Source organism: Dasypus novemcinctus, chromosome 6 (genome assembly GCF_030445035.2).
Source record: "Dasypus novemcinctus isolate mDasNov1 chromosome 6, mDasNov1.1.hap2, whole genome shotgun sequence".
Taxonomy (NCBI): domain Eukaryota; kingdom Metazoa; phylum Chordata; class Mammalia; order Cingulata; family Dasypodidae; genus Dasypus; species Dasypus novemcinctus.
In genome coordinates this window covers 136463798-136479833 of record NC_080678.1, presented here as the reverse complement: position 1 = coordinate 136479833, position 16036 = coordinate 136463798, and the positions used below count along the sequence as shown (strand labels likewise).

The window sequence follows — 16036 nt, the reverse complement described above, 5'->3', positions numbered from 1 at the left end:
TCATTCTGGTTGTTGCAAAAGCCTCGAAGTCCAGTCTTAAGCCCTCCAGCTGATTGGAGGAGCCCACCCACATTGCTGATGGTGATCTCCTTCACTTCCTTTATTCCGTGTCTACTGATTATAGATGCTAATTCCAACTACAAAATACCTCCACCCCAACAACTAGGCCAGTGTTTGAGCAAACACTAGCCACTACAACCCGGCCAACTTGACCACAACTTTAATCACAAAGATAAGCAATGATTAGTGTCTTGAGTAAAAAGCTAAATCTCTGTGCTCTTCTCTTAGATTCACCTTCTCATCCTCTCTAACCAGACTCTCCACAGATATTTTCTAAGTGCCTTCTCTACATGTTTGATATGCTGTGCAAAAGGCCCTGCTGTCTGCATGGACTGCTTTTTCTAATCTAAAAGCGGCGTGGTAATCTCAGGGCAGCCCCTGGGAAGACTTATCCTTCCACCCTGCTGTCCGCTGGTTGCCTCCAGAGACATGGAGCTTCACTGTTGGCCTGCCTCTTGTTTTCTCCCTGAGACAAAGGCTGCTCGGACTGTCTGCCTCTCCAAATAGCACTTGGTCAGTGCTCTGAAAAGGACCTGCTCTTTGAAAAAAGGGCTTTGAACGTTTTCTACTTGAATTGCTCCCAGCCTCCTTCTTTGGCCCTTTCTCTACCCGATTTCTTCTGTGGAAACAGTAATCATACTACTACTAATAACACCCAACATTTATTGAGAACTTATGTCCCAGGAGCCATGGAAGGGCCACATTGTATTATTTAATTTTGAATGTCCAACAATCCTATCTGTCTCTTGACCTTCTCATTTTTCAGAGGAGAAAATCAAGGTCCCAAAGAAGCCAATATACTTGCCCAGGATCTGACCAACTCAGATTACCATGGGAAGGGTCTGTCCTAGAGCTGGGTCATTTCTCTTCTTTCAATAGCATGTCCCCTGGAAAGCCTTCTATGGTCGCCTGGGCTCTGTAAGGTTTGCCTCAAGCTCCCATGATGCTCTGTGCTATATCACCTCTGTCATAGCACTTTCTATCTGAATTGTAACATTTGCTTATTGGTCTCTCCTTCCATTAAATTGGAAGCTCCTCGGGACAGTAATTATTCACTTCTGAGTGCCCAGAGCAATCTCTGCCAGGAACTGTATGAATCCTGGCTGATTGGGTCTCACATGATGCCTCATGTTGAGCATCCTTAAGATAAGGGAAAAGTGGTGAGAGGAATTTCTGATCAGCATTGGCAGAGGCATGGGTTTCTGTTTTCTAGTCCTGCCTTGGATAGGGTTGATGATGAAGATCACCTGTGTCATCCACATGAACCCCCTTCTCCTGTCATGGTGGATGAAGAGCATCTCAGGGTCAACTCTACACCTCGGAGCCAGCTCCCCTGCAGCCAATGTGTGGAGGCAGATTCGGAGACCATTCCCTTGCTGCAGGTCTGCTCTTGGGGAGTCCTCTCAGAAGATCTCCATGATAGTGAGAGTGAATGGGAAGACCTGGAGGAGCCCGGGGACCTGGCTGATGGTGACCTCAGGTGGGTGTCATGCTCTCAGGTCCCTCTCCTGTTTGGCTGCATGGGATGCACAGGTGCTTGTTTTGTCTGCTCCTGCCTGCCCCTGAGTTAGATCTATTTCAGAGGAGAGACTGGACATCATGCAAATTTGGGCCCTTCCTGTTGAGCCACAGTGGCTGGGTAGAGACCAGAATCTAGAAAGTCAAGTCGAATTGTTAATGGAAAGAGTTGCCAGATGCTGAGAGGGGCCTGCCAGGTTGGGGTCAGCTTCCTGTAGATAAAGATGTGGGAGGAGTAAGTGCGGCAAATGCTGTCAGACTGGGAGCAGAGAAAATTAAATTCTTGACAAGCCACTATAAGCCACCCAACATTCTCTTAAAGTGCTGACAATGTACGTAGGGCCAGCATTTTGAAAAATGCTGAACGTTCAAGAAACTGTAACAGAAACACACTTTAGGAAGCATATGGAAACTTTCCAGAGCCTTGGTGTGTGAAGATTCAGGTATAATTGAAACACATTTCATTCCCTTCCATTTCATTATACTCCAGCTACTTCTTCCTTCTGGTATAAAAGGAAGTTCAGTGGGCACAGATGATTAAGCTGGATTCTCAGGTGACAGTGGCAGGCAAGCTGATAAGGACCATGGATATTGAAATTCAAATAGCACATAAAAGCTGGCTCTTACCTGAAATAGGAAGCAACAAGTTAATAGAGGGGCCAACATGGAGGCTTTGAAGACTCTGCCCTGCTCATTTATGGGGAAGTCAGACACTTGCCAGCGTGGGGAATAATGCACTGTGGATCCACAGACGTGTGGAGCCAATGGGGAGTGGCTTCTATGAGCAAGGCTACCTTCCAGGCTGGGGGTGCACAGGGCTGGAGAACTAAAAGACGGAAGGTGGGTGAGGCTTTGAGGCCCACATGTAAGCAGCCGAGGGGCCACGAGGGCCAGTACTTATGACACATGCCACGGAGGTCGGCAGAGCATTTGAAGGGGCAGCAAAGAACAGAGCAGATAGGAGCTGGGCTTGTGGCTGGAGGGGCTCCTGCTGGAGACTGGGGACCTTGGACCAATGACTTCTAAACCCTTTAAGACTCAGTCAACTGACTGTGAAAGGGAGAGAACGAAGCTGGCTTCACGCTGGTATTGAGAGGATTAGATGACAATGCACAGCGCATGTTTGGCTCATGGTCTGCCCGACCCGGAAGAAGCTCTCGAGGATGTTAGCTAATTCCATCGTTAATAAAGGGGGAAGTTAATTCAGCGAGACGATGAACGGTATTACTGTGTTGGAGTTTGTTTTGTTTCCCTGTCGATGAAGGAACTGGTCAGCTGGTGCTGTGCCTTAACATGGGGTGTGGCGTGGGTGGGAAGAAGCACTTGTCTCTGGTATGGGAGTAAGAACCTGGGGTGGACTGAGTAGCCCTCAGCTGAGAATGGTGCATGGGATATGGGGGGGGGCAGTCCTGTCACTACCATTTATCCTGCACAGAAGAGGGAGCAGGTGTCACCTGCCCTGCTGATGGGTGACACGGGTGCTCTCGGGGTGGCCTTCAGGGAAGTCAAGAAGTCCCTGCACTTCTAGAGTGTTAACTTGCATGCTTTTAAAATACAGCCCTTTAAATACTCCAGGAGGTCCAGCAACTCCTGAAAGGTTTGGGAGCTCTGTTATTTATATTCCCCTTTTGCCCTGGAAGTGAGGAGATGTCTTGGAGGATATAGAGAGGCCTCTGCTTATGGAATGAGGAGCAGGGGTTTAAACCTATAAAACAAATGATTTTGTTTGGTCCTTATGGACATTAAGAGAGTAGACTTCATAGGAAGTGTCTGTAAGTGATTTAATTTAATCCTCTCTTCAACTCTGAATGTTATTATTCCTCTTTTATAAGTTGGGTGGGGAAGTTTAATTTGTCCAAGCTCATATGTCAAGGAGAGGTGGATTCACAATACATCTGTTTGATTCTACTTTGGGTGCATTTTTATATTTCTCCTGAAATGTGTCATCTCGTGGATTTGTGTGGTGTGCACATTTACCCAAACCGCCTTTCTGCCAAATGGCACCAGTCCTACTTCTTCTTCACAGTGTATTTCTTTCGTGAGACTTTACAAAGCCCCATATCCAGTGGGGTGAAGAAGGACATGACACTGTCATTTTAGGGAAGGCTGCTGGCCAGCTGGCAGGGCCACCCTTCCAAAGCTGCTTACTGTTTTAGGTAAATGGAGAGGGAGACAGCCACGCCAGGCAGACCCCGGAGCTTCTGCATGGACACCCTTCTGACTGCAATCGTGCAGACGAGCCTCCGATGTCACCGAGCCAGAGGATGTATCCACCGGCTCCGCCTCCAAGAAGGAAGCCTGTGGCAGCCTGGGATGAATGACCTGGGCCAGTGGTTAAGAGGCATTTTTGGGACTTGGAGTTGTCCTGAATGACACTGCAGGGACAGATGCTGGACATTATATACCCTGCCATAACCCACTGAATGTTCTTGGGAGAGTGTAAACTGCAATATAAACTATAATCCATGCGGTGCAGCAGTGCTCCAAGATGTATTTGCCAAATGTAATGAATGTGCCACAATGATGAAAGAGGTTGTTGATGTGGGAGAAGGTGGGGGGGTGGTATATGGGAACCTCTTCTATTTTTAATGTAAATTTTTTGTGATCTATTTATCTTTTTAAAAAGCAATTAATTTTTTTTTAATTAAAAAAAGAAAGAGCTAACTGCCAGAAAGATCATGCCTGCCACCTTTGAGGCTCATTTTGAGGAGTAGGTGTGACCTGTCTTCGGTTTTGGGGTTATGTCAAGTAAAGCGCTGTGTGTGTGTGTTAGGGGTGGGTGTGCTCCTTTGGGAAAGGGCTTGAGAACCCCTCGAGATCACTCTGGCAGGGTGAGGCCTTGCTGCTGCACTGGTTACTGCTCTCTAGGGACAGTGGCAACGTGAACCTGTGTACTTTTGGGTTCCCCACTGGCCAAAGGGGTTTCTGTGGTTTTCAAAGTGGCCTGGTTTCTTAGAAGGAATCTGCTAAGGAGTTTGGCGCAAAGCAATGGGAGTAATAGAGGCTGCGCCCTTCCTATCCAGCCCCAAAGAGTTACAAACTCATTTTCCCTTGAGATTCAACAATCTGATCCTAAAGATAATATGAAGGAAAAAAACCAGATGGGACTATCTCATAAAAAAGGAATTGTGAAGTGGCAGATGCAGCATTGCCAGCTATCAGGCCATATACCTGCCACCAAAAAGGAAAACTCAAGCCATGTGGTGTTAGCAAATGCACAAAAGAAATAGATCCAGTGGGAGAGAGGGGAGCACCAAGGAATACTTACTTACCTGAGTCTGTCTAATGGGGAGACACACAGCCGAGTCAGATTCTCACACAGGGTGGTGGGGGGACGGTGATTTCATGAATAGAGCTGGGATAGCTGAAAACATGATTGACATTCGTAGTCCCCTTATTTTACTAAAATTAAGTACAGGTAGATTAAATATAAAAAACTCCACCAGGGGAAAATTGGTAGAAAACAGAATCTAATTTTTATCAGATCTATAGAGGAATGATAATTTCCTTTGGCTTCTGGCAAAAAGCATTAACAAAGAAGAACTACAAACTTGACAATATTGAAAATATTCAAACTTCTACATAATAACCATGATAAAATTCATGTAAAACTAGAATAATTGGGAAAATGTTTATATGATGGTAAATAGAGATTATATTTAGAGAACCTTGGAATTTATTATAACTTATCAAACAAGGAATTTGAATAGATAATGTACACAAGAAAAATACAAATGCTAGGCAAACCCATGGAAAATATTCTGGTAAAAAGTCAATGTACTAAGTTACGTTCACTATACTCTCAAAATAAAAAAGAATATTATCCAATGTTGGTAAGATAATGATGAAGCTGCTGTACTCCAAGGTATCAAAAGCCATAAAAATGTTTACGCCCATTAAGCCAATAATGCCAATTTTCAGAATTTATCCTAAATATCCAGAATAAGAAAAATAAAATATTCATTTATTTTAAGATATTCATTAAAGTGCTCTCCATAAAACAACAAATTGGAAGTGAATAAAATGCTTTACAATATGGTAATATTAAAGGCAATTCTGGTACTTCTGTTTCAGCATGATAGAATATTATGCAACCAAATAATAACTATAAGAAAGTCACATTTAGAAAGAGTTTGATGTAATAACTTAAAATTGTATGCTAACTGATTACAATAATAGGAGAATATGTACGCACACAAAGAAGTTCAAAGAATAGAAAGAACATTCATAAATGGAATAGAAATCAGCTACTGTTTCAGTGACAGGATTATGAAAATGCTCTTTATTTTGTTAAAAAATCCTTTATTAAAAAAATTCCTTTTTTGCTTTATAGTAAATTTCATATTGAAAAATACAAGGATTTCAACAGCAAACAAAGGCAGAGATTTCAAAAACACTTTTCCTCTAAAATCCAATTTGTAATTCTTCTCTACATGTTTTTATTTCTAGTTTTCATGTTCTCTCTGTGATGGTAAAGCCTTTGAGGTCATTTGGCTGGTTCTGCCATTAATGAAAAAGAATTTTCCAAGGATCTGAACAGTCTTGTTTCAAATGCTCTTAGGGCCATGGCCAGCTCCTTTGGTTCAGCATTACACAGTTTCATTGACCTCAAGGTTAGGTAATTAATCAAGTAGGCAATGAAGTGAATAGATAACAGTATGTACAATTTTAGAACTGCTTGCCCTCTGCTGAACTCTGCTTATTTCCTTTTGGAAAAGAAATGGGTGGGTGCAGTTTCACAATTAATTAATCTAGTCCTCCTGCTTGTAGGATAGGACCCCCAGACCTGGCAATACTCATTTTTGAGTCATATCTCAGGATGAATGTATTTGTTTTAATCAGACTCTATTGCATCTGCCACTTTGCTTTGTTTCAGGACAAAAGTCAGAAGAAGAGTCAGAAAGAGGGACTGTGCTCATTGCCTGCACAAAGCTCCCATTTTCAGTCTCTGCGTGTGGCATTCACAAATCCAACTGGACATGGAAAACAACATTCAAGGGTGCTAAAATTGCAGATTCCCTGGCCTCACCCCTGGAGACTCTGAATCAGTAGGGCTCAGCAGATGATTGCATGTGTGGCCAGATTTAGGAAGCAGGCTCCAGACTCCTGAAGACTCCGCCTGCCCCTACCATCCTCCTTCTCCATCATAATCATTTCTTTAGCTCCTATTATGCACCAGCACATCATTTGTCCAAGATGGCCCAAATGTACAAATGTTTGTCATTAAATTGTGAAGCAAAAGTGGACTTCCAGTTCAACACAGTAAAGATGTCAATCCTCCCCAAATTGATTTATAGGTTTAAAGCACTTCCTATCAAAATCCCAACAAAGTTTTACTGTAGACAGAGGCAAATTTATTCTAAAATTTATGTGGAAAGGAGGCACACAATCTAGACTAGCTAAAACAACCTTGAAAAAGTAGAAAAAAGTGAGAGGAATCACACTATCCCATATTAAGACTTATTCTATAACTGTGTAAACAAAACAGTGTGGTATTGCAGAGGGACAGCCTTATAGCTCAGTGGAACAAAACAGAGGACCCAGAAAGAGACTCATGCCCTGACGACTGACCAAGTGCAAAAGCTAATCAATGGGGAAGCAGGTGTGGCTCAAGCAATTGGGCTCCTGTCTACCATATGGAAGGGCCAGGGTTTGAAACCCAGGACCTCCCGGTGAAGGCAAGCTGGCCTGTGTGGCGAGCTGCCCCATGTGACGTGCTGCCCCATGCAGAGAGCTGACACAGCAAGATGACACAACAAAAAGAGACACAGAGAAGAGACAATAAGAGATGCAGCCGACCAGGGAGGTGAGGAGGTGCAAGAGAATGATCACCTCTCTCCCACTCTGGAAGGTCCCAGGATCAGTTCCTGGAGCCACCTAATGAGAATATAAGCAGACACAGAAGAACACACAGTGAATGGACACAGAGAGCAGACAATGGAGGGAGGGGGGAGGAATCAATCAATCAATTAATCAATCAATCAATCTTTTAAAAAAAAGATAATCAATGGAGGAAGAATAGCCTTCTCCACAAATGCTGTTGGAACAATTGGACATCCATAGGCAAAAAAAATGAAAATTGACCTACACCTTACACCCTATACAAAATTTAATTCAAAATGGATCATGGACTTAAATGTAAATGTAAAACTCTAAAACTTTTAGGAAAAAAATATAAGAGAACAACTTTGGGATCTGGAGCTAAGCAAACAGTTCTTAGACTTGATACCAAAAGTACAATCCATAATAAGAATCGGTTATTAATTTCTCTTGTGCCCTGTGTAAGACACTGTTAGAAAGATAGGCAATATTAGCAAACCATAAATCCAACAAAGGATTATTATCTAGACTACATAAAGAACTTTCAAACCTTAACAGTTAAAGAACAAACAACCCAATTGGAAAATTGTCAAAAAACATAAACAGATAGTTGACTAAAGATTATATACAGATTACAGATAAGCACATATAAAGTTGTTCAACTTCATTAGCCATTAAGGAAATGCAAACTAAAACCACAATGAGATATGATAAACCTAGCAGAATGGCTGAAATGGGGAAAAAAATAGGGACATCAAATGCTCATGAGTATGTGGAAAAGCTGGATCACTCATACACCACTGGTGGGAATGTAAAATTGTACAGTCCCTTGAAAAACAGTTTGGCACTTTCTTATAAAAGTGAACATGTAATTACTATAAGACCCAGCAATCGCACCTTGGGAATTTATTCCAGAGAAATTAAAGTTTATGTTTACACAAAACCTGTACACGAATGTTCAGAGCAACTTTGTTCATAACAGCCCCCAAATGGAAACAACCCAGAAGCTCTTCAACAGGTGGATAGCTAAACCATCTGTGGCACATCCAAATCATGAGGTGGTACTTCAAAATAAAAAAAAAAGGCTACTGATACATGCAACAAATTGAATGACTCTCCAGAGACTGCTTAATTTAAAAAGGCAAGCCCAAAATGTTATACATACTGTATGATTCCATCTATCTAATATTCTTGAAATGACAAAGTTATAGAAATGCTGAACAGATTAGTGGTTGCCAGGGGTTAAGTGTGGAATGGGGTAGGGTGGGGGGTTGGAGTAGTAAGGTGGGAGGGAAGTGGGTGTGGTTATAAAGGGCAATGCAAGGGATTCTTGTGGTGATGGAAATGTTTTGTGTTTTCATTGTGGTGGTTGATACATGTACCCAATCACATGATAGAATTGTCTAGAGCTAAATACACACATACAAATAATTACAACTAAAACAGGAGAAATCTGAACAAGATGGATGGATTCATTATTAAGGTCAAGTCCTGGTTGTGATACTGTAAGAGGCAACCTTGCCGTGGCAGCTCTGCATTTTGGCAGGTGGGTTTTTACAGAAAGTGACAGATCCTTTGAAGAGTGAGCATGGCCAGCTTCAGTGGCCAACTGGGGTGCATGTGCTCCCCCCAAAGGCTGTCTCCAGAGTTAGCAGTGTCACTGCATTTAAAACATTTTTGGTCATAGATTACAGAAGTCTAAGCCAACGCCATCCTTTAGCTACTGGTAAGTCTGCTGCAGAATAATGGACTTGTCTTTACAGAGTCAAAGAATCCTGGAGACAAAGAAAATTGGACAAATATTGGAACATATTTAAATGTTTCTGTTCCATTTTCAACTCGACACGCATTCATTGAGCATGTACTGTATAGCAGGGTCTGGGCAAGACCAAGCAGATAGTGATGAACTTGGATGATTACCCTCCAGGGGCTTACACTCCAGAGAAGGAGGTAAAATAAAAGCACATTACTATAATGCATGGAATAAATGCTGTAATGATGTTGTGGTAGGTTGTGAAACTCTTTGTAAATGGGAATTCTTGGAGGGTATAGCCAACTGAATCAGGATGAGTCTTCTTTTTTTTAAGATTTATTTATTTATTTATCTATTTCTCCCCTTTCCCCCCTCTACCTCCCATTGTCTGCTCTGTGTCCACTTGCTGTGTATTCTTCTGTGTCTGCTTGCATTCTCAGCAGCACTGGGAATCTGTGTCTCTTTGTTGCATCATCTTGCTGCATCAGCTCTCCATGTATGTAGTGTCACTCCTGGGCAGGCTGTGCTTTTTTTGTGTGGGGTGGCTCTCCTTGCAGGGCGCACTCCTTGCACATGGGGCTCTCCTGCACAGGGGACACCCCTGCATGGCATAGCACTCCTTGTGCGTGGCAGCACTGCTCATGGGCCAACTCACCACACGGGCCGGGAGGCCCTGGGTTTAAACCCTGGACTTCCTCTATGGTAGGCAGACGCTCTATCGGTTGAGCCACATCCACTTTCCCAGGATGAGTCTTAATCCACATTACTAGAGGCCATTTAAAAGGAAGAAACTGGAAGCTAGCAGTCAGAGAAGGTCACACAGAAATGCAGACATAAGGAGAGAGAAAGCCCTATGCAAGGGGAGGCAGGAAATAAGCTAAGGAACTCCAAGGATTGGTGCAAGCCAGCGCCAGAACGCTGATGACTTTGGGGAGAAAGCATGGTCTTGCCAAAGCCTGGATTTTGGATTTCTAGCCTCCCAAACTACAAGACAATACATACCCCTCCAACCAAATGTATGGTATTTTTCATAGCAGCTTGGCCAATAAGACAGATGGCATATAGAAAACAGAAATTTTTCCCAGAAGGAAAATGTAATCATGCCTAAGGGTTGGGTCTGCAAGATCAAGGTATTCCTCTGAGAGAGTGCTGTAAAAATTAAAGGGCTTAGCATTTGAGCATGTGGAGGAGGCAAGCAAAGATGCAGCATACGGGTGCCTGGGAACTGGAATATGGGAGAGGAGCCAGGAGAGATGGGCTGGGAACAGACTGTGAACCAAGAATTCTGGGTTTTGAGTTGGAATTCATTATAATCAAACCCTGTTTAAAAAAGATTAGTCTGGTTTGTGGAGGTGAATGAATTCTTGGTGTGGGAGAGACAAGAATTAGTGAAATCACTTTGGAGACTATTGTTCATTTCATATAAGAGAGAATGGAGGTGTTAGAAAATCCCATTTGATGATCAGTTTTGTACATTTGGAATTTGAGATATTTCTGGAATGAGCTACCCCAGAGGGTTAGCTGGCTACTTTAGCTAATGTGGGTTCATCCTGAATGCCATTGCAAGGGATGCAGCTGCAGGGTCTCAGAGCAGTGATATAGTGTAACTTTACCCACAAGAGATCCTATGGAAAGAACCCTAAAGAAGGCTGTGTTGTGAAACTCTAGCATAAAGGGAGAAGCCTTGGAAGAAGATTTTAAGGGTGAGTACACATGGACATATTTCACGGCTGAGGGGCAAACAAGGAATGAAGTGTGAGAGGATTGGTGTCTCCTAGTTGGTTCTTTTTAAATTTTTTATTATTTTTTAATTTATTTCTCTCCCTTTCCTACCTCTCCCCCCCCCCCCCCCCCCAGTTGTCTGCTCTCTGGTTCTTCCTTATACTCCTAATCTGCTGACAAGTCCTACGTAATACTATCCCCTTAATAAGAAACTGCTAAGGATCAGTGCTGGAAACCATCTATCTCTGAAGCAGTTCTTAAAACCAGGCCTGCTTAGTATCAGTGGACACAGAGTAGACTAGTCATTGTCCATTCAGCATCCATCTCTCATTTTTCCTTCCAGGATAAGACCCAATTGCTTTAAGGGTAATCTCTCTTACTATGGACAGAACAAATGATGAAATTTAAGCCAACACACACACACACACACACGCATACACAGTGTAGATACTTTGTAGAGGCTTTTAGGAAGTTCCCCATGCATCTCTAGAGAAAGTTTCCAGAAAGCAATTACTTATCTCTCCCACTGGATAGTTTCTGAAAGCCTTTCCATGACCTCAAGAGGAAGCAGCCTGAAGATGAAGACAAATGAAATCAACACACTGGATGGTCAAGCAGAAAGATGGAGAGAATCTGGGTCCATGTTGACATAATTGAGCTGCTGAATCAACCAACCTGAACCCTGCCTGCAGTGGCTCTGGGAGTTCTCCTACTCCTGTTTAAGGAGCACTGCCTGACACTTGCAGCCAAAAGCCTTCTGTCTGTCACCAGCGATTTTCACCCGCCTTTCCCTAAATTCTGTCCTTGAGGGCCCTCTGTATCTATGACTCAGAGACATTTGTCAGTCCTGATCTTTTTGGATCTCTGTTTCCCACCAAGGATTTTCTTTGCTGGAATTTTCAAATTTCCTTTTATCATTTTGAAAGTATTTTCACACGGAAGACCTATGTCTACCTCTGTGGCCAAGGAGACAAAAGGTTTCCTAAAGTTCTTATCAGTTAGAAGCTAGGAGTCTTAACTACAGCTGTGGGTAGGGGTGCTCTTCCTCGAGGAGCTTCCATTTCTGTCAGAACCTGATAGAGGTCAAGGTCGGTTCCTGGCACTTAGTGTGTCTCACCAGATCTCGTCCTCACCATAGCCTTGAGGAGTTGACATTCAGGGAAGTCATTCATGCTGTGTTCCAAATATTTCTGGTTTCTTCATTCTGAGCACAGGGCCATGGACTTATTCTGGCCAAAAAGTGATGAGAAGAGGCCATGGGTGCTACTTCCATGCCATCCTGGCACATTAATTGCATGTGCAGATGTGCAGATCCCACCCACCCCCACCCCTCTGTGATCTGGCCCAGGGATCATAACAAGCAAGGAGAAAGGAAACATGGAGCAGAGCTGCCCCCTGACCCACGCTGGAGAGCAAGAATAAAACCTGCATTGCGAGGAGTCACTAAGATGGGGGGTTTGTTCGCTCTACAGCAGCATAATCTGGTTTATTCTGACTTAAACGTTGTTAGTGTCATTTTTGTAGAGGAGCGAACTGAGATTCAGAGAAGGTAATTATTTGTCTCAGATCACCAGTAAAGAGGGGACTATTCATTGTCCCCTCAAATAAAACTGTGGTTACTCTGAAATAAAGTCCAGGACCTTTCCACTCAATCACCCTGCTTCCTTAAAGACCTGGTCAAACAAAAGGCCTGAGTGGCTATCCAGATTCTACTGAAGACACTTAGAGAAAAAGGTGAGAAATTCTTTCACTGATTGGAAGACTCTCCAAACATTGCTTCTTCCCCGTGCTTAGCTCATACCAAAGAAGTCTCCTCTTTCACTGTGCCCGCCCCCACAGTGCCCCCCAAAGCACACTGGGATGCACATAAAGCCATGTGCTCTGCTTTTTTGCCTAATCCTCTGGCATAACATTCAAATTTCTTAGACTGGCATGCAAAACACTCCAGGATCTGGCTACAACCCAGTTTTTCCATTCTTTTTTTTTTTTTAAAAGATTTATTTATTTATTTAATTTCCCCCCCATCCCCTGGTTGTCTGTTCTTGGTGTCTATTTGCTGCGTCTTGTTTCTTTGTCCGCTTCTGTTGTCGTCAGTGGCACGGGAAGTGTGGGCGGCGCCATTCCTGGGCAGGCTGCTCTTTCTTTTCACCCTGGGTGGCTCTCCTCACGGGCGCACTCCTTGCGCATGGGGCCCACGCGGGGGACACCCTTGCGTGACACGGCACTCCTTGCGCGCATCAGCGCTGCGCATGGCCAGCTCCACACGGGTCAAGGAGGCCCGGGGTTTGAACCGTGGACCTCCCATATGGTAGACGGATGCCCTAACCACTGGGCCAAAGTCCGTTTCCCGAGTTTTTCCATTCTAATGCCATCTCTTGACCATTCCCGGAGGAACTCTTCCTCCTGCAGCCACATGGGTGGTCCTGGAATACCCAGGACAGTCATGCTGTGCTCACTCCTGCCCCTTCATATGCTTTTCTTCAACTTTGGCCACATTAAAAAAAAGAAGTTTGTAAGGCTTTACATAGGGGTCCTGCAATTCGGGGGTTGGGGTGGCACAAGAGCTGGGGGCCTGGCACGTGCCTGAGCAAGTCAAAGGTGAGAGGTGATGGCTCTGACAACCTGCCTGGTGGGAGGGCAAAGAGGAAGAGTCAATACCCATGCCAGGGCAATGATGTGGATGTCCAAGGGGACCTGGACGGGAGCGGCAGCCAGGACCCGCCATGAAATATGGAGGGGCGATATGGGCCTGGACAGAGAGTGAGTGAGCCGAGATATCTGCTCACATAGAGGGGGCTTTTGGGAAAATGACTAAAGGGCACCCTCCTTTTGGCTGATGAATTACACAAAGGTGACCCTTCCTCCCCCACTCATCAGGGTTCAGGGCTTAGCTAACAAAGCGCTGCCTGCATCCTGGCCTTCAGGTACCCACCTGTTTGGCACCTTCATTCATGGTGTGAAATATATAAACATATTGGTAGCCCTGGAGTGGACCCAGGAAGGGCGAGGGCTGAGGGAGGGCGCTGTGTGCAGCTAGCCAAGGTCAGGACCTCATTAATCAACAGAGTTGCATTTGGAGATTTCCCCTTCCCCAGGGCAATTCCTGGGGAAACCACAGGATTCTCTTTCTGCAAAGTATCCGCCAAGCCTAGAGGGCCTCAGGCCAGATTCCAGGGGAGGAGGTGTCTGAGCTGATCCATTCGGCTGGCTGTGAAGCTGGGCGTAAAGGGAGAGGTTGAGGATGCCTCTTTCTCAAGACTGTTTTCTGCCCAAAGCAGAACAGGCCTGGAGGAGGCAAGAGCCTGCAAATCAGATCAGAACACAGAGTTTTCTGTTTGGAGTGCTTAAAGTAACTGGACATGCCCAAGATTTTATTTACAAGGGCCTAGGCAAAAATGAATCTGTGCATTGAGTTTGAATGGTTATTGGAAAGAAACAAAGCAGTTGCCTCCTGCAGGGGCCCTACGAGGTCCAGCTAATAAGATGCAATACAATAGCCACGCCTGTTTTCCCACTATGAAGCATGGGCTCTGCACAGGCTGCCGTAACATGGGAGGATTGAAAGGCTCCGAGTCCAGCTGCTCTCTAGAAGCCGGCAATTTCTACACACCACTTTCTGCCACATCATGATTTTAGAGTTAATAAAGCAGGGCATTTATGTTCAAGGGTGTGTGCCAGGTTTTCCTGTCCACCCAGATGCTCCCTCTCTTCAAAGCCTAAGGATTCTCTCTCCTTATGGGGGATGGGTGCAGGGCAATGCACTGGCTGAAGCTTTGCAAATGGGTGAGCTGGCAATTAATGGAATGAGCCATTAATATTTATTGGGTACCCACCAAGGCTCAGGGACTAGGTGGCCCCAGACTTCACACCGAGGTAATTATGTGTCCATTTGGTCTTTCAATAAAATATTTTTCAGCCTCCACTGGGAATTTTTTTATTGGCATTGGACTTCCACACAATTTATTTTTATAGTCTTTTATGTGAGGTTGTAACCTGATTTTGTCTAGGTTCTTGACTGTGGAATTGATCCAGGCAGGGCTGAAGAAGGCCAGAATAGGGTTCCAAAGGCAGGAGAGCAGAGGAGAGAGCAAGACCACTTTGAGATTGCTTTTTAAACGACTAATTGTTCCGCCCCTTTGTTAATGACACAGGATGTGTCCCAGCTGTTTGCTGCTTTGATTGATTACCCCACTGTCAATTCCCCAGGAGGGCCATTAATAAGGCCCCTGGAGAATATCCAGGCATCTGGTCTTATCCCCAACAGTACCGAGCTGCTCCTGCAGAGGGTTCTTTGCTCAGAGGGAAACACGGTGGTAGGTAGGAGCAAGGAGCCCAGTGAGTGCCGGGAGGGGCAGCTCTAGAGACCTGTAGGAAGTTAATCTCCTGGGGAGGGCGGGAAGCGTTGGCTGCAAGGGGGGGGGTGCCAGCATCCTCTGTCTCAATTAGACACTCAAACCTATGAAAGGGAGGCTGAGACAGAAGCCGGGGAAGAATCTGCCAAGGCCACCCAGGATTAGGCAGCAGAGCAGAGATCTAAATCTAGGTCTGCCCACCTCCTTGCACTCCCAGTAACTGACAAGGCACAAGGGCTTGCAAAGGCCTCGAAGGAATGGTGCAAATCTATGACAGAGTCCTAAACTTCATAGTACTTTTCATTTTTCACTGGTAGAAACAAAATCACGAAGAGCCCTGGAGGTCAGTGGCCACTGGGAGTATTGGGTGGTCCAGTAGGAATTTCCAAGTTCCTGGGAGAGATGGGTTGAGACCTCAGGGCCCACCAAGGGGAATTTCCTGATGTAGCAAGCAGGGATTCTTCCTTCTATGTGTCCCCGGAGCAGCCACCTATGTAGGGACACAACGATGTCTGCAACATTTCAATTCATTCATTCTGCTCACGTTTATGAAATGGTGAGCAGGTGCAGAGTCTTGATTTTAGGCATCCTGAGGAAGAAAAAGATACACAAGACACGCTGCCCATCTTTAAGGAGGAATTGAACCCTGGTACTTACATGCTTGCCCGAAGGATGTCCTGGAAGCTGAGGGAAGGCCAGGATGATGAGGGCAAGAAGGCACCTGCTGCCAGTACACCATGGAGCAGGAAGCCGACTCCTCCTCACCTGGGCAGGGGGTGGCCATTCCTGCGCAGCCCAGTTCAGCTCAAGC

At 44.8% G+C, this 16036-nt stretch overlaps 1 protein-coding gene across 1 annotated transcript in view; it reads left to right on the top strand.

Moving 5' to 3' along the window:
• The window catches only part of LOC131278965 (FERM and PDZ domain-containing protein 2-like), a 59621-nt gene extending 55726 nt beyond the window's left edge, over positions 1-3895 (top strand). The window contains 2 exon segments of the mRNA XM_058299596.1: positions 1274-1540; positions 3814-3895. Coding sequence (XP_058155579.1) covers positions 1274-1540; positions 3814-3895 — 349 coding nt within the window.
• Positions 3896-16036: the final 12141 nt, after the last annotated feature.